General features: G+C 41.0%; 2 protein-coding genes and 1 long non-coding RNA gene across 3 annotated transcripts; all 3 read right to left on the bottom strand.

Annotated features, from left to right (window-relative positions):
- Positions 1 to 5642: 5642 nt before the first annotated feature.
- Positions 5643 to 7113, bottom strand: LOC306921451. The gene is made up of 3 exons (XR_013789759.1): positions 6973 to 7113; positions 6757 to 6840; positions 5643 to 6206 (listed from the first exon to the last, which is right to left on the bottom strand). It is a non-coding gene; the product is annotated as an uncharacterized lncRNA (long non-coding RNA).
- Positions 7114 to 7373: 260 nt separating this feature from the next.
- scpp5 (secretory calcium-binding phosphoprotein 5) lies at positions 7374 to 12563 on the bottom strand. Its single transcript, XM_079499529.1, has 7 exons — positions 12497 to 12563; positions 11455 to 11529; positions 10950 to 11003; positions 10027 to 10092; positions 7996 to 8088; positions 7596 to 7625; positions 7374 to 7482 (listed from the first exon to the last, which is right to left on the bottom strand). Exons 2-7 carry the CDS (start codon positions 11506 to 11508, stop codon positions 7405 to 7407), a joined length of 375 nt encoding a protein of 124 aa, XP_079355655.1. The 5' UTR covers positions 11509 to 11529; positions 12497 to 12563; the 3' UTR covers positions 7374 to 7404.
- Positions 12564 to 14722: 2159 nt separating this feature from the next.
- Positions 14723 to 22335, bottom strand: scpp7 (secretory calcium-binding phosphoprotein 7; the record flags this gene model as incomplete). Its single annotated transcript, XM_079499528.1, has 8 exons — positions 22299 to 22335; positions 22013 to 22077; positions 21715 to 21756; positions 20864 to 20911; positions 20707 to 20748; positions 19239 to 19298; positions 18633 to 18773; positions 14723 to 14770 (listed from the first exon to the last, which is right to left on the bottom strand). The coding sequence occupies exons 2-8, from the start codon at positions 22064 to 22066 to the stop codon at positions 14723 to 14725; spliced, it is 435 nt and encodes a 144-aa protein (XP_079355654.1). The 5' UTR covers positions 22067 to 22077; positions 22299 to 22335.
- Between the last annotated feature and the right edge of the window lie 3615 nt (positions 22336 to 25950).

Raw genomic sequence — 25950 nt, 5'->3', positions numbered from 1 at the left:
ACAGCACGAAAATAGCGTCACTGTTGCACAGCCTAACACACTTACTATACCACTTACTTCAGACGATTCTGATTTTTTTCCTATGACATGATTAGCTTGCTCCCAGTGCATTATCTTTGTTGGGAGTGTTGGGAGTCGATTGTGATGATACGTTGTCTTAACCATAAGGTCCTGGAAATGTGTTTTATTTGTGGAATGAAATGTGCATACATGCACTTTTAACGCTATAGGCCTATAATCATGAAGTTTTTGGATTCTGGATCCATTGTTTATTTAGGCAAAGACCATAATCCAACATAATGACAACATGAGCCACGCAGGCCATTTCATTATGCTCCATCTGCTGACAGTGACCTGTGTGTGTGTGTGTGTGTGTGTGTGTGTGTGTGTGTGCGTGCGTGCGTGCGTGCGTGCGTGCGTGCGTGCGTGCGTGCGTGCGTGCGTGCGTAGGCATTAAAAACGAGATTATGCTAAATGTGACTGTAGCACTTGGCAACAAGGGCTGATCTACAAGTTCATTTGTGAGCTTTTGTATAGATGTGCTCTTGTCGGCAACACCGTCATTATGATAAGAGAGTGTAAGTCAGGCTTTATCTTGAAGTGCTGATCTATAGGTTCTGTGTTGGCAGCCATTATCTGCACCTCGCTAGATTGCTGTTGTGCTCTGTCGTGGTAAATGAAGAAGGATATGCCATTGTTGTTCATCTTCTTTCCGAGGCGAGGCAGTTTATCAGGACTTACAGTATAGAGAAAACTTTACCTTTTGGAAGGGGAAAGATTAATGACACTTTACACTAACAGATTTTTCTAATGTGTCTGCTTATATAGAGTATAGGCTTATCTACCATCCAGGATTCCAAGGTTGCTCTAGTTATGGAATTTGCTGGAATTGTATTGCATACTCTAATGCATTGATCTTCAACTGGTTCCGTATATTGTATTGTAATACTTGGACCATTGGAAATCCAATACACAGTTTATGCTTGCAACTTTACTATTTGTATTTATTTACCGTACACTTTGTATGACACTACAATATTGCACAATACTGGGGCGGCTGTGGCTCAGGAGGTAGAGCAGGTCGTCCAATCATCCCTGGGTCGGCGGTTCGAATCCTGGCACCTCCTGGCTGTCCGAAATGTCGAAGTGTCCTTGGACAAGACACTGAACCCTACATTGCCTCCAATGAGTTGGTCGGTGTTCGGGTGTTAGCTTGCCAGCATTGGTGTGTGGAAGTGAGGACGCTGGCGTCGACTGTTCGGCGCTTCACCTCCCAATGTAAGAATGAATGAACCATTGTAAAGCGCTTTGAGCACTTGGAAAAGCACTATAAAAATGCAATTCATTAATACACCCGCACGCACGCACACACACACACACACATTTCTCATTCACACAGATCTTTTTTTTGTCCCTGTCGTCTTGAAATAATGTAGTTTCTGACCTGCGGTTGCTTGGGATGGACACATTATCTATCAAATGAAATCCATATCGCTTTGAGGCAGGTGGTCGGGGACCACTTGATGCTTCACCGACCACTTACTGCACGCGTCTGCGGAGCCCACTGCGCTAAGCTGTTTGTAGTAATAGGATGACAGCGTAGCGCGCGCACACGCACGCATGCACCCTTCGTTCTTATTCACAGAGAGAAACCAGTTTTTTGTCCCTGTCATCTTGAAATAATGTGATATCTGACCCGCGGTTACTTGGGATGGACAAATTATCAAATTAAGTCAATATTGCTTTGAGAGGTGGTCACGGCGGACCCGGGCTATAAGGTGTATTGATAATAATGGAATTCAATTTTATAGCGCTTTTCCAAGTGCTCGAAGCGCTTTACAATGGTCCATTCATTCATACATCGGGAGGTGAAGAGGCGAACAGTCGATGCCATCGCCAATAGTGACAATATACAGTATGAATCATTGGTGGCAACATGGGGTTCAGTGTCTTGCCCAAGGACACTTCGACATGTGGACAGGAGGAAGAGCCGGGATTCGAACCGCCGACCCACGGATCACTGGACGACCTGCTCCACCTCCTGAGCCACAACCGCCACCGGCTGTGTGATGACATCGAGGCTCGAGCACTGTCTCTCTCACTCAAATGTAGAGGGGACCATTCCTGAGATCGCCTTGCCTCTCAGATAGAGGATAAGACTGTGTTCTCCTCATAGAGTGTATGATGGGTAACTGTCACTAGTGACCCATCTTAGGGCAGGATGAATGGTACACCGTGTTGAGGTGCTTTAAAATGGATGGAGCTGCAATCCTGTAAATAATGTCCCCATGAGTCTATGTCTAAGATAGTAGTAGTAAGTAGCCTTGCCGAGCCATGAGGCCCATAGGGCAGGAGCCTATAGCTATCTCCTGTTTCTGTAGCGTGAGGCAGCTTGATGTACAAGTACACCCCCTGGACATGACGCTAGTTATGGCTAGTATGTCACAGGGACTTACCCCCAATCCAACCCTTGATGCTGAGTGTCAAGCAGGGAGGCACTGGGTCCCATTTTTAGAGTCTTTGGTATGACCCGGCCGGGGATTGAACCCCAACCTCCCAGTCTCAGGGCGGACACTCTAACCACAAGGCCACTGAGCTAGTGGCCTTGTGGTTAGTAGCTATGTCTAAGATAGATACCAAGATACCCATGTAACTGTCTAAATACTTCCTTAATGTTAACAAAGTCCACACCCACAACACCAGAGGGAGTGCAACAAACCATGTACAACCCAGATTCGGCACAAACAAGGGACTAAATTATTTTCGCTCCTATGCCACCAAAATGTCATTAAGCCAACAGTCATTAAGACATGTTAATCCCTTGACTCCTTCAAAACCACTCTCAAAGGGCACCTACGGATGGCTGCAATTCGAAACTGGCCCCCGTAAAATCTGAATCGGATCTGTGTCGGATCGGTGGTTAGACTGGCATATTCACAGATGACAAAAAAGGGCCGATCCGATACTTTTCCCGATACCGATACAGTATCGGGACATCTCTAGTTTTGACACAAATGTCTGCAGTTGCTTTCAAAGCCACCTGTCTGAAAGTCGTCAATGTGTGAAAACGGGAAATACCCAGTCTGAGTTTTTAACCATTTCAAAAGGTGTCCCACAAGGATCAATACTGGGCCCAATCCTTTTCAGTATTTATATAAATAATATAATGTCATCTTTAAAGGTATATTCAGTGATTTTACTTAATTCAAATATCACTTATTTTTTCTTTTTTTCTGGATAATCCTCCCTACTATAGAGTGTGCTGACCATATAAGGAGTTCCTCCCTGTCCCCAGTGAGCCCCTGGGGTCAAAAAACCCTAGTTTCGGTTTGGGCTTTGGGTGGCAAAGCCTTCATCCAATCAGGATGAGAGGGGCCTTCCTCCAATCATGATCGAGTGGGGCGGGCCTTGGTGCACGTGCTGTTGGTCTGTTGTACTTCCCCCACTGTAGTGCGTGTGAATGTGCACATCTTATTACCGGGGCGGACCAGGTTTTTTTCCAAATCACCCAAATCACTGAATGCTCCTTTAAATAATTGTAGCTGTCATCTCTATATGCAGATGACACAGTTGTTTATTGTAATGCAGACTCTATACAAGTCGCAATGGAAAACGTACAACTTTCTTTTAACGTCCTCCAGGATGCCCTTTATTGGTCTCAGATTGATGTTGAACATCAGCAAAACTAAATTAATGTTGTTCTCCAGAGCCAAAAATATCTCCTATAATGACAATCGCATATCTTCTATCCTCAGACACACACACACACACGCACACACACACGCACACGCACGCGCACACGCACACGCACACGCACGCTGCTCTAGAGCATTCTGGGTGATGCAGCAGGGACTGTGACCATCACACAGCATCAAAGCACATGACAGGGGAAATTAGGCCTTTTCCGTTTTCAAACCTGTGCTGACAACTGCTACTATAGCTCCAGGTAATAGAAGTGAGACATGCATGTGATACAAAGCCCCAGGCGAGAGAGAGAGCTCCATCGCGCCTGTGAAGGGGGAGACGTGCGGTCATAAATAGTTTTTTTCTTTTTTTTATATATATATATATATATATAAAGATGGCGCCTGTCTATCGGTCTATCTTTTGAGAGACAAGTGTGAGAGTGTTGCAGATGGAAAGATCTGTTGTTACTGGCCCCGAACCACCCCGGGGCGGCACGGAGGATATGAGGAGAAGAATGATTAAGCCGTTTAGGACGGGAAAACGCATCTGTGTCACATTATTATACAGCGTTTAAAACACTTTTAACCATTATTTTAAACTTTAGCTGTTGAAAAATAGCAGATCTAGATTTTTTGAAAGAATTGTGAAAATGTGGCGCAAATCTTTGAGTATATACAGTATGCTTTCACATGTGAACCTTTTATAACTCATATCTTTGCTTCAGGCAGAGTCCCTGGAACAACATATGGGGTCAAGCGGCCATGCCGTTACATATAATCGTGGGGGTCCTTGACAGGAAATAGTTTGAGAACCACTGATATCTATAGAAACACAAGTTTTTTCAGAAAACTGTCAGGATTTAGAAGACATTTTTGTTAGAATCTGGTCTCAGGTCTAAATGGGTTAACCCATTTTGGGCGGGAACCCCTTTTGGTGTTAGCATTATGTCATGCTTTAGCTATTGAAAAATAGCAGATCTACAAGCTCGTAGCGCGCCACCGAGTGGCGCGCTACGAGCTTGTAGGTCTACAATTTTTTTTCAAATTGTGAAAATGTGGCGCAAACCTTAGAATATTCTTTCAAAGCGACCGATTTTAACTCAAATCTTTGCTTCTTGGGATGCTCCTGGAACAACATATTTTGAGATGGGGGTCGGCGGCCAATTACATATAATTTTTGGAGTCCTTGACATGAAATATTGAGTGATATATATAGGCCTAGAAACAAAGGTATTTCATTTTGTTAGAATCTGGTCTCAGGTCTAAACGGGTTAAAGCAGCAGTCTATCTGAGGTACCCTACGGTATCTGTGTTACCATGTGTCACATATCTCTCACAGAGCGGAAGCTCTTTCCTTGAGCAAGTGTCAAAAAATGTGAGCACATTTTAACCCATTTTGACCTGAGATCAGATTCTAAAAATGTCTTCTACATCCTGACAGTTTTCTGAAAAAGCCATGTTTCTGTGTCAGTCGTTCTTCGATTTTTCAAAAATAGCAGACCTACAAGCTCGTAGCGCGCCACTCGGTGGCGCGCTATGAGCTTGTAGATCTGCTATTTTTCAATAGCTAAAGCATAATGCTAACACCAAAAGGGGTTCCCGCCCAAAATTGGTTAATCGAAGGACATCTGCATGGTTCATTAACCCGTTTAGGCCTGACGTCGAAATTTATAAAATGTCTTCTAAATCCTGACAGTTTTCTGTCAGGATTTGCGCCACATTTTCACCATTTTTCAAAAATAGCAGACCTACAAGCTCGTAGCGCGCCACTCGGTGGCGCGCTACGAGCTTGTAGGCCTGCTATTTTTGAAAAATCGTGAAAATGTAGCTTGTAGATCTGCTATTTTTCAATAGCTAAATTATAACATAATGCTTAAAACACCAAAAAGGGTTCCCGCCCAAAATTGATTAATATGTACCAGTGACATGGCAATATGAAAAGAGAGGCTGCAAATGTTGCTTGGAAAAGTAGATTTTAATTCTCTAAAAGGAAAAGTATACATTTTAAGAGAGAGGCATTCCCAAAAATGGGCATCATAACATAAAGTATGCAGAAGTTGTTTCTTATTCTGATTATAATAATTATTATAATATAATACATTATACAGTTGCTGCATTCATCTAAATCTAAATGATGACGAAGTTGTCTAAAAAGGTCCACAGCGGGTTCGCTTTCATCTGTCGAGACTAATGGAGGAAGCAGGCAATTCTTTGGGCTTCTTCCAGAGAAAAGCGCGGCTTCATGCTATTGTGATCTTGTAATGATCGTGTGATTGCAGATTAATCTCATGTGGCATTTTCATCTATACAGATGCACAGTACTTGCCCGAGCCTTCGCTATATAGCATAGATTTAACAACAGAGGCCTGCATGCAGTACATATACAGGCAGACATAAATATAAGAGCATCTCAATCTCATCAAAAACAGCATTTATTTAATTGTCGAAAATGTCAACCTCGGTGAAATAGTCTTGCATCCGGTCTGTGTGTCCATATTTTTATTGGTTGGCTGCAGGGGCCTGCAGAGACAAATAAACAAGACAAGAAATATGCCATTTATTTAACAAAAATACATTACAAATATGAAGAGCTAATTAAAAAAATCACACCCGTGTGAACTGAGTGGTGTAAGGTTTTATATAGCATGATCAGCTGTGGTCTGACGTAATGTCTGACGTAATGAAATCACACAAAATATGTTAAGTAAAAAAAGCTATCATTTTTGATAAATGTATGTATCACACCTGGATGTGATTTCACAACTGGCTGTTTTTGCGCAGAGAAAATGACCACGGTTGCTACGGTCATCCAGTTCACCCGGGTGTGATTTAATTACGTCAGAAATTATTTTGAACATAGCAACCATGGTCATTTTTTTATGCACACAAAAGCCAGTTGTAGGAGTGGTTTACACCACTCAAAAAAGCCAGTTGTAGGAGTGGTTTACACCACTCAAAAAAGGGATAAGTTCCATACTATCATACATATTTACTGTAACTGGGATGTTTGGGTGACACCCATAGCTGTCTGTATAGACAGAATACATACATTTAAATTAATGGGACTTACCTGGCTTGCCTGCACAGGCTGGTCTCGTGGAACAGGTTGTGAAGGAACCCGGGACTGTGGCGGAGCGTCGAAGGTAGCAACCCGCTGAAACAACAAAGAAAACAAAGTGGGTTCAGAAGAGAGCACTTTGAAGATACAGTATGAAAGCATGCATTATAGTGCAATAATCTAATCTCACCTGGCCTAAAATGTAATAAATGTGTTTGTTTTACTCACATTAAGGGTTTGCTGGGGTACCGTTTCGGGAGGGTATTGCTGGGGTACGGTTTGGGGAGGGTACTGCTGGGGTACGTTTTGGGGAGGGTACTGCTGGGGTACGGTTTGGGGAGGGTACTGCTGGGGTCCGGTTTGGGGAGGGTAGTCCCCAAATGGGAACATCTGTGGAAAAAACGCAATCTCAGTAAAAGCTGTGAATGGCACACTTCTTCGGGGGGGCGTACTTTGGTTCGACATATCATTGGTTCGAAGGAGCATTGGTCCGAGGTGCGTTAAGGGTTGGGAGAGGGTTAAGGTTAGGTTTAGGTGTGCTGCCCCGTGGGGGGTTAGGGTTAGGGTGAGGGTTTGAGGTAGGTTGTCGTTATCGGACCAATGGTATGTCGGACCAAACGCATGAACCCCACTTCTTCTATAAGGTTCAAATGAAATGAGTCACATGCAAATCTGGAGAGGGTTGTCTGTATGTCTTACATTCGGAAGCTGTGGCATTGGCGGCATGTTTGGCATGATCTGAAACAAAAAAGCAAATATAGCTTGAACATGTACTATATCTAAGAACACTGCAGACGTTGAATGGATATTTGTAGATCTGGTGAAAGATCAGATCAGGTGAAAACATTTACCTGGTGCTTGTTGAAGTCATAGGGGTAGTACTTGGGGGGAAAAGGGAAAGAAGAAGGGATTAAAGTGCAGAAATGTATAAAACATGTTTCCTCAGATACAATTCGCCACAAAGGAATTTCTAATTTCAGATGATAATGATCTATGCAAAAACCATAAGACATTATAGTAGTTGATATGTACATTATTTGAGTCAATGACAGACATTTTGCCAGATGTATAATTTAGTGAAGTCCATGACTGCGCAGTCAGTGATAACAAGTCATAATTCAACAGGCTCTTACATTCACATCACGTGTATCCTTGAGAGACGTTACTGTAATTGAAAAGAAATGGTTGCTTTTCAGTCTACAATAACGCCCTGTAATCTCAGCGGAGTCGGGAATAACCACCAACACTTACAATTTCCACGCTTTTTCTTCCCGGTGCCTGGGGGATGGAGTACTTTATGAATGCCTGAGAGGGGAAGGACTGTACAGGAAGAAAGATATGACACAATTAAGTTGAAAATACATGAATGAATGGGAGGAGGGAGTCATTTGGTGGAAGCTTTTATAAATTCTTCATTTGTCAAAGTCATGCTGTATGTCATGTGTTCAGGGAGATTTTTGTCTTTTTTGTTAACCCGATACAAGCCAAGGAACGACAGGTTACGTTTTAAGCTCTATAACCCCCTGTGCCAGGACGTAATTTTGCGTCTTTTTTTTTTTTTTTTTTCAAAACTTTTTTGAGTGGTATAAACCACTCCTACAACTGGCTTTGTTAGTTTACGTGTCTGTTCGTACCAAAAAATGAGCATGGTTACTATGGTCACCCAGTTCACACGGGTGTGATTTCATTACGTCAGACATTACGTCAGACCACAGCTGATCAATCTATATAAGACCATACACCACTCAGTTCACACGGGTGTGATTTTTTTTTAAATAGAAACGCTGGCCACTGGTCTGCGTTTCTATTGTAGTGTACTGGCATGGATTGTGTTTACCTGTCCAGGGATTGAAGGGCCTCCGCCAAATCTGTGTGGGAACACCTTTAAAAAAAAGCAAATAATCGATTGTGACACGTGTGTGACAGCATCGTTACACTGCTACAGATCAATTAAATATGTATATGTAGCCTGTAGGCCTATACTGCCTCTCCAAGAACAATAGGAATCACATCAATAATCAACTAAAGTGCACAGACCACTTAAACACCATCTACTGCACCAATGGAGGGTATGCACATGGATAAAGTGAATGGCAAACTGAGTGGCAAAGTGAGAGGCAAACTTAGTTTAATGTCGTTTAACCCATTTTGACCTGAGATCAGATTCTAAAAATGTCTTCTACATCCTGACAGTTTTCTGAAAAAGCCGTTTCTATGTCCGTCGTTCTTCGATTTTTCAAAAATAGCAGACCTACAAGCTCGTAGCGCGCCACTCGGTGGCGCGCTATGAGCTTGTAGATCTGCTATTTTTCAATAGCTAAAGCATAACATAATGCTAACACCAAAAGGGGTTCAATGCAATCAGAGAGGACTTTTCAAGGTCAAGGTCAGAAAAAGGACTTTTCGGTTTGGATGTATATGGGGCTGTCGAGGTCAGAAAGTGTGTTTTTTCTCAGTAGGCGTTCCCGCATAACTTCCGGGTATGATGATGATGTCACACGCATCCCCTCTATAGATCAATATTACATCAATAGTAAAAAATAGTCGATCTGCATCTGCACGCTCACATGCACGTGACATGTTGCTGAGCTTGTAGATCAGCTATATTTTCACCAGATGTTGACCTATTTTATAACATGCCCCAGAATAGGGAGACGCTGGGTTTAAGGCGACGGGGGTTAACTTATAATAACTCTCTGAAAGTGTAAACATAAGTCTGAGATGATCACATTGTCCAGTCCTTGAGTTAAAGGAGAATTCCATACTAAAAGGCTTTCTTACCTTCTTTGTAGTCGTTACGTCCCCACCAAAGAGGTCCAGGTGTTATTTTGTGCAAAAGCTCCTTATTGGCTAGTTCCCCTACCATAAGCCCTAAATTAATTGCATTGAATTGAATGGGGCTATGGGATGTTGTGCTAATTTGCTTATTTCCATCGCTCAAAATTATTATTTTTTTGTATATATCCTCTCTTCATAATGTAAATAATATCCCAAGCGGCACACTTTACTACTTATTTCGATGGAAATAAGCGAATTAGCACAACCCACCATAGCCCCATTCAATTCCCATTCAATGCAATGCAATTCATTGCGGGCTTATGGTAGGGGAAATAGCCAATAAGGAGTAGTTTTTGCACAAAAAAACACCTGGACCTCTTTGGTGGGGACGTAACGACTACAAAGAAAGGTAAGAAAGGTAAGTAAGCCTTCTAGCATGGAATTCTCCTTTAATCATAATAGGTAACTGGGTACGAGAGAGAGAGAAACGGGTGAGAAACGTACTATTTCCATGCTGATGGGGGCCATTCCAGGTTGCATTTGAGGCAATGGGTAGCCACCGTTGTTACCCTGAGAGGAATTAAAAGGCATTCCATGCACCATAGACTGATTAGAGACAGCGAAAAGTATCATATTGTTGCTGTCTAAAAATGTCTTCTACATCCTGACAGTTTTCTGAAAAAGCCGTTTCTATGTCAGTCGTTCTTCGATTTTTCAAAAATAGCAGACCTACAAGCTCGTAGCGCGCCACTCGGTGGCGCGCTATGAGCTTGTAGATCTGCTATTTTTCAATAGCTAAAGCATAACCTAATGCTAACACCTGTGTGTCGGGAGGAAACCCGACACACAGACGTAAACAGACCTCGTAACTCCATTTTTGAGGTATTAGATTATACATTTTTCGCATAAATCAGTGATATTGAACACCCTTTACGTCTGTGTGTTGTTTCGAAAATATTGAACCAATGGAAAGTATTAAAAAAAGGCTTCGGACAAAACCTCTTAACTCCATTGGACCCTCAAACTGTCTGCTAAAGCAACTAACTCCACCACCTCTCCCCCTCTCATGGAAGTAACTGACAATATATAAAGTCACGACACTATAACTTTGATGAGGCTGTATTGCTTTGTTTTCAAAATATAAGCTTTTCTTAATTTCCTGAAAAAAAATATATTTTTCATTTCCAGAAAAAATGAACATTTTGGAGTTAGGTGGTTTCTTCCCGACAGCAGATATATATACAAGCATCACAAAGACATTCAACAGAGCAACGTTTCTGCATTTATTCATGTACCGTGGGTCATTTTTGAAACCTACACACACATACATGAATAAATGCAGAAAGATTGAATGAAGCATGCCTATTATTTGGAGTAAATAGGAAGAATAACAATGCTAAACGGTATACAAGTGCATTATAGCCTACCTGTGTGAGTGGTCCTTGCCTGGAGCCCCCGAAATGAGGTAGGTAATGTAGGAACTATAATGGTGGAGGGAGAAATATTTGCCCAAAGACAATAATGTGGTTAATTCAAATGTGGTTATACTGTACATCCTCCCTTGACATCAATGTGTCAACAACGCGTATCCCACCGCAGTTCTAGGAAAGCCCTGCTGTGATTGGCCAGTAGACGTTGTGATTGACAGTTCTCGTTTTTGCGACGAGTCATTAGTCCTACAACTACAACCTATCTCAAACCCTCACCCTAAACCTAACCTCCCACGGGGCAGCACACCTAAACCTAACCTTAACCCATGTCTAACCAATGACTAGTCTAAACTAAGTATACACCCCCCTAAACCTAACCCGAACGGCCTAACCTCAGTAAAACGATGCCTTCCCGGGAGCCAATCAGACACATGGTGAGGCGGGTCTACCCTATAGAACGTTGGTGGGATTCATAATAACGCGTCAACAACAGTCAACTTACTGGTGCAGCGGAGGCTGAGCTGGCCAGACAAAGGCACAAGATGGCAAGTTTCATTTTCACCGAATTCTGCAAGAGCTGCAGACAAGAATTCACAGTCAGTTACATGAATATTTTAGGGCTGGGAGGGACTCGATTAAAAATTGTAATCTAATTAATTTGAGGCATTGTGATGAATAAATGATAAATGGTGCATTTATATAGCGCCTTTATCCAAGGCGCTTTACAGAGATTGTGCATTAGCACAATCTCAATTATTGTAAATTAGCCTAATCAAAATGAATCACATTTTAATCGCATACCGATAATTTGACCTGGGAAGCTTTCTCTTTTTTTTCAATTATAACGGATATTGATATACGAGTGAATCAGTGAGTGAGTTTTTTTTTTTAAATCAAATTTTCCCATCATCCACTGGGCCAAGCAAATAAGCCTATCTCACAGAATTTCCCCGCCCCCCTTAATACGCCCCCCTTTCGGGGTTAGTGGTGATAGCGTGACGTCACTCCATAGACGCTTCATGTTAACAGATGTAATTTAAGAAGTCTACAACTTTTGTTTTCTCAAGGTAAGGTTTGTTCTATCTGTTCGAGCTGATTTACCATATTGTTTGCTTCATAATAATATTGGTCTGTCACATTTTTACATTAGAAAATGTACTTAGATTCTCCAGAGAAAAAAACGTGTAAATGCTCATGTTAAAGTCACCACTATTTACCGGAAGTGGGCGTGAAAAACGGGCTGTGAGATAGGCCTATTGGTCTGATCGGCGTCTGCGTGCTCCCGTTGCGTGCACCGGTATGATCGGTATGGCCTGAAACTCATCCAGTGAGAAAGGTTCCATGGTGCAAAAACCAAGCGCGATTAAACTGCGTTCATTTATTTTAATCGTTTCTGTAACTAATCGAATCGAAACCAATCAGTTGAAGTCCCGCAGCCCTAATGAATATATATTTAATGCAATAAAAAAGAAAAAAAGAAAAAAAAGCATAATATTTCTCTTCAAAACTGCATGACACATTTTGAAGTTGTTGATATATCTCACCTTCTGCAATAATGGTAGTGAGGATGAAGGGGATGAAGTCAGTCCTTCATGTTGTCCACTGAGGTGTTCAGGCCTTTTTAAAGGTTGTCCGTTCCTCTCCGAGCCAATCAGAAGTTCATATTATGGCCGTGACGTTGCTAATACCCAATGACTAGTTGTGTGGCTGTCTAGTCTTGTGCTTTAGTAAATGACCGGTGGTCAGATCCACATTCTGTGTTAATAGCAGCCTTTGGTGTTGATTATACTGTCTAGTATAGGGTGAACGCCTTGAAGCATCATTTAACTCCTTATTCTGGAATCTGAGGCATAACGGTATTTATACCGTGGATATATTTATTGTACTGCATGTTGCTGCACCAGTACTAGTTACTTGGGGCACTGTGACACCACAACCGCAAAGAAGAATATAATAGTATCTGGTCCAATTCTATTCAATTCGTTTTGGTCTTTTCTTTTGATGGCAATGCGAGGCCTTAGAACAGAGGTTCTCAAAGTGGGGTCCGGGGACCCCCAGGGGTCCTTGAGGGAGTTGCAGGGGGTCCCCCAGCTAAATTATATAGTTTGGAACCAAATGGACCCTTATGGGTCTGTAACTCTGAGAGTGTACAAATGGAACCAAATGGACCCTTATGGGTCTGTAACTCTGAGAGTGTACAAATGGAACCAAATGGACCCTTTGTTTGGTTCTGTAACTCTGAGTGTACACATGGAACGAAATGGACCCTTTATATATAGTTCTGTAACTCTGAGAGTGTACAAAGGGAACCAAATGGACCAGTTAGGGTCCATCAACATTGATTTTACAATATAAATTGGGGGTCCCATACTGTAGATAGAAATGCCATTAAATGGGGGTCCGTACTCCGTAGACTAACGCATGTCAAACTGGGGGTCCTTGAAATTAAACAAGTTGAGAATCACTGCTAGAGCCGTAAAAATCTTCTCTTATGGGGGTCCCTGGCATATCTTTTCAAATGGGGGTCCACGGGCTGATTTAGTGTCAACTTGGGGGTCCTTGACATGAAAAGGTTTGAGAACCACTGCCTTTTAGAAAACTTGCGACAGCCTACTAGCACCACCCAGTGGAGGAGAACGAACATGACATGTCATTCACCCGAGTAGAAGTATGAGGTTAACAGTCAACATTGAGGAAAATACATCAGATGAAAGAGTGCGTGTGTGCGTGTGTGCGTGCGTGCGTGCGTGCGCGCGCGTGTGTGTGCGTGTGTGTGGGGTGAGGTTCGGGGTATGAATGCAAAAACCTCAGTAATTAAAAAGTGAATTAAGATCTCGATGATTGAGCATTATTCAATCACTGTCTTGGTCTGCCTGTGTGTGTGTTTGGCATACAGAGCTTATGAAACGACTATACAGTATAGTGATAGGATAGACAGTTACAGAATACATGATGAATTTGTAGTAAGATTACATATATGTTTCATCCAATATGATAATTTATTGGACTATAATTGCTATCTCGAACAAATGGGTGATAGTGAGACTTGACCCCAAAGTGCCATAAAAAAAAATCACATGTTAAACTTGAGCAACCCAGTGGTAAATGCAAATTTCTTTACGTCATTTTATTTTGTCAACAATGCCACCGAAAAGTCTTCAAGTACAGCAGTATCCATGCACAGTAAACGATACAAATTAAACACAAACATATTAGTCGATAACGTTTTTTATTATCAAGCACATTTTGACAGAATACAGTAGCATAAAAACCAAACAAAAAACAGAATGTAAAAACATCTTCAAAAGCTGTCTTGAAAGAGATCATAGTGTAGCTTAATGTTACTTAATGTTACATAGTGTAGCTTAATGTTACTTAATGTTACATAGTGTAGCTTAATGCGTTAGATAAACGCAGTGATGCAGGCGGGACGTCTTTCACGTGTTGTTTGTGGGGGGGGGTCGGGCTGTACGTGGCATTCATGGTCTTCTGAATGTGGAGGAGAAAACAGAACATATATAGGGCAGTTAGTAAAACATCTGTCTTAACCACACACACACGCGCACGCACACACGCACGCGCGCACAAAATGTGCTGAGAAACAATTGGAAGGATATTTATCTAAAAGTTTACATTTTTCTGAGTCACTTTTGCGTGTGCGACTGTGCGTGCATGCGTGTGTGTGTGTGTGTGTGTGTGTGTGTGTGTGTGTGTGTGTGAGGGGGGGGGGGAATCAGGAAAAATAGGCTGTGCTTATACTCACATTTTGTTTACTCTTCCTCTTCCTCGTCATCATCATCAGTCTTGCGCTTGCGAGCCTGAAAAATAATAAGCATGGGTTTGTTTCAAACTTCAAAGTGTAAGTGTGACTAGTGCAGACTAGTCCCTCTTTCTCATTATCGTAGGAAATGGATGTGGAGCACTTACATGGTCCTATACAAGTTGTTTTCAACCATCAAAGCCCATTATTTATTCTGAATCTGAGCCACGGACCACCATTTGGATGACATTTAGCCTCTCAGGCCCAAAACTGAAGAATATACTTTTGTTATCGTTGGCTAAGATGATTTTGTCCACAATTCCATGCTGTATTGATGTTGGTACCATTAGGAGAGATAACAGGCAAACGTTGATCAAAATTACAACTTTTCTACCTTCTCTATTGTGTAGACTACTTGTAAATTAAGTAATGCAGAAGTTATTAACAATAATGTAGCTCTAATGTAACAATAATGTAACTCTTTGTACCCGTATGTGGTCCATTTGGTTTCATTTTACGCTCTCAAGAGTTAAAGAGCTATAAGGGTCCGTTTGGTTAGCAACTCTCTATCATTTAGCTGGATGGGACCACCTGGAACCCCCTCAAGGACCACTGGTGTTACTTTAAATGCTTAGTATGAGGTATAAAGTACAGCAGCCTTGTGTTCATACAACAGAAAGATTGGGTATTGGTTAAGACTGACGTTATGTATCTTTCAGGACCTTTCACTGCTTCGTCTCCGCCATTTCTCTATGGCTCTGGTCTCAGCCACCGCAATGTATTTTTTGAAATGTTTTGACGTTTTTCTCCAAAAGTTGAATGTTGCCACTACTGTTGGAGCAGCCATAAACTACACAGGTTCATCCCGATGTTCTGGGCATCTTTGTAATGTTAGTGTTAGTAAAAAGCAGGTAAAAGGGTAACGTTTGAGCAGACCAACATCAGTCATTGTAGTAGAAGAGGTGCGGGTTTAAACGGCAGCTATGTCGGCTCCGCCTACAGGAAATACGTAAGCTGCGACTATGAGACCCGTTTCTGAATTTGTCTATACATACTGTATACAGCTTTCAATAGGCCTACATAATGACATGATATTTGTAGCAAAAAAAGGGGGAAAAAATACTAAATTATTCATCGGAAATGGAAAACATTAACGTTGTTGTCGGGAGGAAACCATTTATCTCAAGTTTTGATGTTTTTTGGGTCATAAATCAGTGCTATTGAACAGCCTTTACGTCTGTGTGTTGTTTCGAAAATATTGAACCAATGGAAAGTAGTAAAAACCGCTTCGGACAAAACCTCTTAACTCCATTGGACACTCAAACTCTGCTAAAACAGCTAACTCCACCACCTCTCCCCCTCTCAAACTGTCTGCTAAAGCAACTAAATCCACCACCTCTCCCCCTCTCAAACTGTCTGCTAAAGCAACTAAATCCACCACCTCTCCCCCTCTCAAACTGTCTGCTAATGCAACTAAATCCACCACCTCTCCCCCTCTCAAACAGTCTGCTAAAGCAACTAACTCCACCACCTCTCCCCCTCTCAAACTGTCTGCTAAAGGCAAGCAACTAAATCCACCACCTCTCCCCCTCTCAAACTGTCTGCTAAAGGCAAGCAACTAAATCCACCACCTCTCCCCCTCTCAAACTGTCTGCTAAAGCAACTAAATCCACCACCTCTCAAACTGTCTGCTAAAGCAACTAAATCCACCACCTCTCAAACTGTCTGCTAAAGCAACTAAATCCACCACCTCTCAAACTGTCTGCTAAAGCAACTAAATCCACCACCTCTCCCCCTCTCAAACTGTCTGCTAAAGCAGATAACTCCACCACCTCTCCCCCTCTCAAACTGTCTGCTAAAGCCACTAACTCCACCACCTCTCACCTCTTCCGAATCATCATCAGTCTTGCGCTTGGGGGCCTGAAATAAGCATGGGTTCGTTTCATCCGGTAATAATAATAATAACAACAATTTGGCACATTTTCACATGGTTGTCCCGCGTCACAGATTCCAAACTTCAAAGTGTAGTGTGACTCCCTCATTTCTCAAGACACGGCGAAGCTGCCTTTGCCAGCTACGTACCTAGGATGTGGAACTCTCTTCCTCTCCATATCAGACTGGCAACCTCAGTTGATGACTTTAAGAGGCGGCTAAAAACCCATTACTATGACCTCGCCTTTAACTGATTCGGTTTCCTTCATGATTCCTCATCTTAAATTTACTTCTAATATTCAACGAATTCTACTGACCAGATTTTAAGCTATTACTTTTGTTTTTACCCTTGTTCAATTTTTTGCATTTATGTGAATTTTCTTTTTACTGTATGTAAAGCACTTTGAACTACACTTGTGTCTGAAAGGTGCTCTATAAATAAAGATTATTATTATTATTATCGTAGGAAATGGACGTGGAGCACTTACATGGTCCTATACAAGTTGTTTTCAACCATCAAGGCCCATTATGTATTCTGAATCTGAGCCACGGACCACCATTTGATGACATTCCTTAAAACTGTAGAATACTTTTGTTATCGTTGGCTAAGATGTTGTCCACAATTACATGCTGTATTGATGTTGGTACCATTAGGAGAGATAACAGGCAAACGTTGATCAAAATAACAATTCTTCTACATTATCTAATTGAGTAGACTTCTTGTAAATTAAGTAATGCAGAAGTTTAACAATAATGTAACTCCAATGTAACTCAAAATGTATAACAATAATGTTTGGTTTCATTTTACGCTCTCAAGAGTTAAAGAGCTATAAGGGTCCATTTGGTTAGCAACTCTCCATCATTTAAGTTGGGGACCACCTGGAACCCCCTCAAGGACCACTGGTGGTCCCCGGACCACTGTTTGAGAACCACTGTCCTATACCATTCATAATCATATGGCACCTATACATACTGTATACAGCTTGCAATAGGCCTACATAATGATATGATATTTGCAGGGGAAAAAAATACTAAATAATTCATCGGAAATGGAAAACATTAACGTTGTTGTCGGGAGGAAACCATTTAACTCAAGTTTTGATGTTTTCTTTTCCTTTTTTTCGGGCATAAATCAGTGCTATTGAACACCCTTTACGTCTGTGTGTTGTTTCGAAAATATTGAACCAATGGAAAGTAGTAAAAAAAAAAAGAAAGCTTTGGACATAACCTCTTAACTTGGACCCTCAAACTGTCTGCTTAAGCAACTAAATCCACCACCTCTCCCCCTCTCAAACTGTCTGTTAAAGGCAAGCAACTAAATCCACCACCTCTCCCCCTCTCAAACTGTCTGCTAAAGGCAAGCAACTAAATCCACCACCTCTCCCCCTCTCAAACTGTCTGCTAAAGCAACTAAATCCACCACCTCTCCCCATCTCAAACTGTCTGCTAAAGGCAAGCAACTCAATCCACCACCTCTCCCCCTCTCAAACTGTCTGCTAAAGCAACTAAATCCACCACCTCTCCCCCTCTCAAACTGTCTGCTGCAACTAAATCCACCACCTCTCCCCCTCTCAAACTGTCTTCTAAAGCACCTAAATCCACCACCTCTCCCCCTCTCAAACTGTCTGCTAAAGGCAAGCAACTAAATCCACCACCTCTCCCCCTTCAAACTGTCTGCTAAAGCACCTAAATCCACCACCTCTCCCCCTTCAAACTGTCTGCTAAAGCACCTAAATCCACCACCTCTCCCCCTCTCAAACTGTCTGCTAAAGGCAAGCAACTAAATCCACCACCTCTCTCCCTCTCATGGAAGAATTTGACAATGTATAAAGTCGCAACACCAACTTTGACAAGGCAGTATTGCTTTGTTTTCAAAATATAAGGTTTTCTTCATTTCATGAAAAATGAACATTTTGGAGTTTCTTCCCTACAGCAGAAATATATATATTTTTAAAAACACACACAATGCAACAGTCAGTCTTACTTACCTTTCGGGGGGCAACTACAACTTGTATGACAGCGGGCAGAACAACAGGGGCAACGGGGGCAGCCGGGACAACGGCGGGGGCAACTGGGACAACAACGGCTGGGGCAGCAGGAACAGCTGGGGCGAAACCGAAAGGATGGAGCTTTGGGGAAAAAAACGAGGAAGATTTGGAGAAGAGACAATGATTGAGCTCACACTGTAAACCACTGGTTCCCAAACAGTGGGTCGGGACCCCATTTGTGGGTCGCTGACACATTGTCATTATGGGTCCCCTTAGTTTCTGTTTCCTATACTTTTGGTTTTGAATTATTATTATTATTTCAAAACATAAAAAAAAAACAGTCCCGCGAAAGCAAAACTTCTCATGAATTAATCACAAAATCCAATGATTTTTTTTTCAGTATTGTCCTGAAGAAATGAAAGAAAAATCGAAGAAATTCCAAAATGAGAGAACGAGTGAAAATAGCCGATCTTGTAGATCAGCTATTTCCACTGTTAACTTCTGTCTTGGGTCACGTGCTGAAACAAAAACTGCTGTAAAACAACGGAGTGCATCATGGTGACTCCTCCATGTCTGATGAATGGAAATGATGATGGTGTCACTCACGATCTCAAGGCTCTCTTTTCCCGGTCCCTGGTAAACTTTCTGCTTGACGAAGCCGCTGGTCTGTTGAACGAACATACACATGCATGACTACACACGCGCAAAGCAAAACGCACAGATTCTCACAGTCAGACACGCAAGCTCAAATGTTTTTGTTTTTTGTTTTTAAACTACCATATACTAACTCATACTACTTCATTTATGTATTAGTATGGTATTGTTCAGGTTTCATAGCCTACTTCAAAACCGCCATGTGTCATAATATATGTAACGCCCGGGATTCGAACTCGGGTCTCTTAACCACTAGTCCAAAGGGATATCCCCTTTGGACTGCATGGGGGAGATATTAGACTTTTGAGGCCATCAGGCTGCGGCTCTGAGCCACACTGTGCTACTAATCTCTCATGAACAGATTCTGTGCTGCGCTGCACAGACATTTAGAGGGGCAGGTGCTCAAGTGGAAAAAAAAGGGCACTTTGTGCAGCGCGTGGAACCGGCCGGTTGCCTTAATAGTGTGAGATGTATAGATTGTGGGGCCTAAATAATATATTAGAAGCTTTTTATCAAGAATTGATCAATGTTACCATGGTCCACATACTGTACAGTGTAACTGTACAAAATAAGAAGGAAAAAAAAGAAAAAAGAAAAGTGTTTTTTTTTTTTTTTTTTTTCTCGAAAGGGCACATTGCCAAAAGGGCAGGGGGTGCTCTAGCACCCCCTAGTGTCTATCTGTGCACGCCACTGTCTGTCAGCAAGGTCGACATTCAGAATGTGTACACATTGTTGACAGCGGGAATGAAAACACAGGCGCACCACAGGAAGCGGAGGGCTGAGGGCGGGCCAACTTCCTATGTTAGACACATTCTATTGAGGCCACGCCCCCAGAGGCAAGTTCAAAGGAAACAAACAGCAGAGGGTGCCGTTTCTCCTTTTTTTTGCCGATGGGTTCCCAGATTGCTCTGCTACATACACACACATACAGTATTATTGCATAATTAAATCAAGTTTCAAGAGACAATTGAAGAGGCATCTTGAAACCCAAAGACTGTAGGGCGCTCGAACGTGCACGGACACGCATACACGTACACGCGCACACACACACACACACAGCAGTCATGATCGATTAGGATAATATTTTCAATTTGTATCTCTACTTTTGTTTTCTACCCCAGGAGAATGGAAGGCTAATATGTAACTGAGGCAGATATGATGATATGCTTTTTGTTTTTTGTTTTTTTTCTCTTCCAAGAAAATGGGGAATCAGAAGGTGGATGAGGAAATTGTTGATCAAATATATATTTGTATTTTTTATTTTATTTATATATCATTGTCCTGTAATGTCATTCATGTCGAATGTCATGTTTTTATGTTCTGTGTGGATCCCAGGAAGATTAGCTGCTGCTAAACTCTAAAATGCAGTATAACCAGAACAGCTGCTTCAATAGAACAGAAATTATGTTTCACAACTTACAGCTCCTGCAACAGGCCGACCCTGAGCGTCTACTGGGAGGATCTGTGTGAGAAAGGAACAGAGAACAGTATACATTCTCATGATGATGATGATGATGATGATGATAGCCTAAAGTAAAACGGTGGTTTTTAAAACTAGTAATGTATGCAACTCTTACCAGTTCCAGACTTCCAACTGGCACTCCAAGTGGGGCGGCCTGAACAGCCTTTAAAGTTCAGAACACGTTCACACAATTCATTCATAATGCATAACATAAGTATACACACTGTAGACGTTTTTTTTGTTTTTAACCTTTTTTTGGGCGGGAACCCCTTTTGGTGGTTTAAACATTATGTTATAATTTAGCTATTGAAAAATAGCAGATCTACAAGCTCATAGCGCGCCACCGAGTGGCGCGCTACGAGCTTGTAGGTCTGCTATTTTTGAAAAATCGTGAAAATATTTATTTCAGAAAACTGGAGGATTTGGAAGATTTTTTTTTAAATGTCGAGGTCAGGCCTAAATGTGTTAATAAAAGTATATGAATCCACTGAGAAATTACCATCATGGTGCTTATCAACCGAAATGTGAATGCCATAATAAATGAATATATATACATTGCAAATTGCTGAATGATTCTCAATCTTTTTGTGCATGTCAATGCCGAACAAATAATGGACTGAATGGCTTGAAAACCACTGCTTATAGGCCCTATACTCATTTTGGGCGGGAACCCCTTTTGGTGTTAGCATTATGTTATGCTTTAGCTATTGAAAAATAGCAGATCTACAAGCTCATAGCGCGCCACCGAGTGGCGCGCTACGAGCTTGTAGGTCTGCTATTTTTGAAAATTCGAAAAAACGACTGACATGGAAACATAGCTTTTTCAGAAAACTGTCAAGATGTAGAAGACATTTTTAGAATCTGATCTCAGGTCTAAATGGGTTAACCGGGGGACTCCCTGGACACCCCTTCAGGGACCCCTGGTTTAAAACGTGTTCATGGTGAGGTCTCCGGTGTTTCTCTTACCTGTAAATTGGCATAACGGAAGTCAAACTCCATGTAGTTTTGCTGCAAAGGATTAGATAAATAAATCTAATAAAAATAAATAAACAACACTCAGTGAAATACAATGCAGTGATATTTCTTTGCACTTTGTTAAGCCTCTCTATGGCTAAGACTGAGAGCATCTGCTGACTTTGATAATGTTATTGATACATTTGATAATGCATTATTACAGTATGTAAACTTATAGTGCCGTGACAAAATATCTGAGGTTAATTGTATTTAGAAATGCGTATTATTTAGAACATAATAATTTCCTTACGGGAGCACAGAAGGCGGTCCCGAGGACACAGGCGAACAGCAAGAAGACTTTCATGTTGAATGAATCTGTCAAACAGAGTTATGGAGATCACCACCAGTAGCACAAGCATTAGTCTTTTGCAATCCTAATAAAACACATTATATGATATGATATAATATGATATGATACATTTTATGATATGATATTAGAGTATTAAAATAAAACAAACTGAAAACGGTAATTACAAATATCTAAAAGTTACCCTTTACAAACATTAAAGATATTGATTTGATTGATCATACGTTACCTCTGGGGTTTCTAGCTCGTACAAGTATACTGATCACGGGTCGTGGCAGAGTGGTGACTGGGGAGAGATCAGCTCCTTTTTATCTGCTTCCTAAACAAAGGTCCATTAAACTTTTGACAGGTATTGGTGATCAGCCAAGCACGGTGCTCTTTTTTTTTTGATCACTCCTTGCATGCTGTAGCAGCTACTTCATATCTCCCCGAGGAATCTCAACAGATGCATTTGGCTTGAGATGCAGTACTGTACATTAACCCCTTTTGGACTGGAAAAAAAAGGCTTCTAAATCCTAAAAGAAATCTGAAAAACCAATGTTTCTATGTCAGTGGTGCTCAACCTTTTTCATGTCAAGGACCCCCAGAATTATCTCTATTGGGCCACGGACCCCCATCTCAAAATATGTAGTTCCAGGGACCCCCCCCCCAGAAGCAAATATTTTATTTAAAAATTAGATTTTTCAAAAATAGCAGATCTACAAGCTCTACGAGCTTGTAGGTCTGCTATTTTTCAATAGCTAAAGCATAACATAATGCTAACACCAAAAGGGGTTCCCGCCCAAAATGGGTTAACCTGTTGAGGCCTGAGGCCAGATTCTATACAAATGTCTTCTAAATCCTGACAGTTTTCTGAAAAACCTTATGTTTCTATGTCAGTGGTTCTCAAACTATATTTCATGTCAAGCACCTCAAACATTATATGCATTTGGCCGCCGGCCGCCATCTGAAAATATGTTGTTCTATAGGGACCTCCCCCAGAAGCAAAGATATGAGTTAAAAAAAAACATTTGCTGTGAAATAATATATATTCAAAGATTTGCACCACAATTTCACGATTAAAAAAAATAGCAGATCTACAAGCTCATAGTGCTGTACTCTGTGCCGTGCTATGGGCTTGTAGAACTGTTACTTTTCAACAGCTAAAGTATAAAATAGTGGTTAAACGCTGAAGCGACACACATATGCGTTCCCGTCCGAAGTGGGTTAACACATTCTGGGCGGGAACCCCTTTTGGTGTTAGCATTATGTTATGCTTTAGCTATTGAAAAATAGCAGATCTACAAGCTCGTAGCGCGCTACCGAGTGGCGCGCTACGAGCTTGTAGGTCTGCTATTTTTGAAAAATCGTGAAAATATTTATTTCAGAAAACTGGAGGATTTAGAAGATTTCTTTTAAATTTCGACGCCAGGCCTAAGTGGGTTAATTACGGTGGGTCTATCTCATCCCGTCTCTTGTCTGGTATCCCTTTATAATAACATCTAAAGAGTTATATAATTTTATGATAATCACACGTAATGAATGGCATACAGTGAGGAACTAAATTAAAAGATAAATGATTGGTTTCAAACCATGACTGCACCACAGTAATGAATGATGAGATATAGCTTGAGTCTGCAGTATAGTAATAGGGTTTTTCCAAAAACATGAAAATGTGATATATTGTAAAGAAGAGGCTTAAACCGTTACACAGAACGCTAACCTTACGGTTGCAAATGTTGTGTATATATATATATATATATATATATATATATATATATATATATATATATCATATATTATTAGTGTTATACATTATTATTGAGAGACAGGTCAGCTATAATAAATAAAATAAAATAAACCAATGGTGAAAATGACGAATCTACAAGATCACAACAAATCACGATGCAACTCGTTGTGAGCTTGTATATCACTATTTACATTTTGAATGTTGGATTTATTTACAATTGTCGCCATGGGGGCCCCGCAGCCAGAGGCTATGGCTTTTTTGAAGTTTGGGAACCCTTGCAGAGACTCAGAGTAGAGTCGCTGCTTCTTCGCTTGGAAAGGAGCCAGCTCAGGTGGTTCGGGCATCTGGTTATAGGATGCCCCTCGGGTGTCTCCCTATAGCACTCGCATGACTGAGAGGTCATTTTGACCTATTTATTTTTTTATTTTGAAGTTGATTGATGATGAAGTTTGCCCACCAAGCTTTCAGAAGGTTCCCCTTCCATGACCATCATCATCCAATCATCTCAGATTTTTTTTATTTTTTTTTTCATCTTACAACATTTTCTAAATATGAATTTAATAATAATAATAATAAAACTTTATTTGTATAGCACCTTTCATGACATGAAATGCAGCTCAAAGTGCTTTACAAAGCAATGAAGAGAGAAAAAAAAAGAAAAGAAAAGCAAGGCATAAACATAAAAAAACAAGAGCAGTAATGCAATACAGTGAGGACATGAATAACAAAAGAAGTTAAAAAAAACAAATCAATTAAAAGCAAGGGTGTAGAAGTGGGTCTTGAGCTGTGCTTTAAAAATGTCTACAGAGGAATTTAAGCACATGCTACTTCTGTCACATTTTACTTCAGTCATGCGAGTGCTAGGGAGGTCCTCGAGGCACGTCCCACTGGGAGGAGACCCCGGGGCAGACCAAGGATCAAATGAATCTCTAAACTGGCCCTGGAACGCCTCAGGATCTACTAATGTTTCTCTGGAGAGGGAAGTCTGGAGCTCTCTGGTGGAGCTGTTGCCCCCGCGACCCGGATAAGTATAAGACTACGGATAAGTGGTCAAAGATGGATGGATGGAACTGCCGGCATGTTTGAGCTACCATGCAGGCACACACAACTGAAGAAGTGCATGTCCAGAAAGCATATATGTGACCGGGTCTGGCAAATAGGCCCTCATCTCGACCAGAGTAATTTTTCAGTTTTTACAGATTATTAAAGTACAGAATGTAAGCTTTCATATGATGTATCATTCAGTGAAATTGGAAAATATTTGAAGGAGATATGACAATTTTAAAATGCCGTTTTACCCAAAGCTGAGAAAATCCCCTTTGAATGTTCACAACATTTCAACACCTAGAGCTGGCTAGCCTACTTTGACTTATAAATGTATACATTTAATTTGCCCAAATCAATAATCTGTTGGAATGAAAACCTTTTTAGATTTTCTGCCTTTTCATTATAGGCGAGATGAGGACCATTTTGCTAGACCTGGTCACATTATAGGGAGATTTCATATAGGAACAACAAAAGCCAACAGACACAAGACCTCAGACAATACACACAAGAGGATCGAAGTGTGGAAGGAAAACCATGACTGAAGCTAGCAGTGCTGCCATTGTATAGGGCTATACACACACACTCTGGATTGCCATCTTCAGTGTATAACAAATCGGAACCATATAATTGTGTATGTCTTTAATAGTTATATTAAAGAACTAAAAGAAATACAGGTGCTGTACCTGCGATCAAATAAAAAGGCAATGCGTCGCTCAACAATCGGTGTGTGAATGTGTGTGTGAATGTAATGCACAGTCTATGTAAAGTGCCTTGGATAAAGACGCTATATAAATGCACCATTAAATGCACCATTATATGAGTTATATGAGTTTAAATGCACCATTATATTCAGTTATATGAGTTTAAATGCACCATTATATGAGTTATGAGTTTAAATGCACCATGATATGAGTTATATGAGTTTAAATTCACCATTATATGAGTTATATGAGTTTAGATGCACCATTATATGAGTTATATGAGTTTAGATGCACCATTATATGAGTTATATGAGTTTAAATGCACCATTATATGAGTTATATGAGTTTAAATTCACCATGATATGAGTTATATGAGTTTAAATTCACCATTATATGAGTTATAT

Source organism: Electrona antarctica (genome assembly GCF_951216825.1).
Source record: "Electrona antarctica genome assembly, chromosome: 4".
In the NCBI taxonomy this organism is placed as follows: domain Eukaryota; kingdom Metazoa; phylum Chordata; class Actinopteri; order Myctophiformes; family Myctophidae; genus Electrona; species Electrona antarctica.
This window is presented reverse-complemented; position numbering and strand designations above follow the sequence as displayed.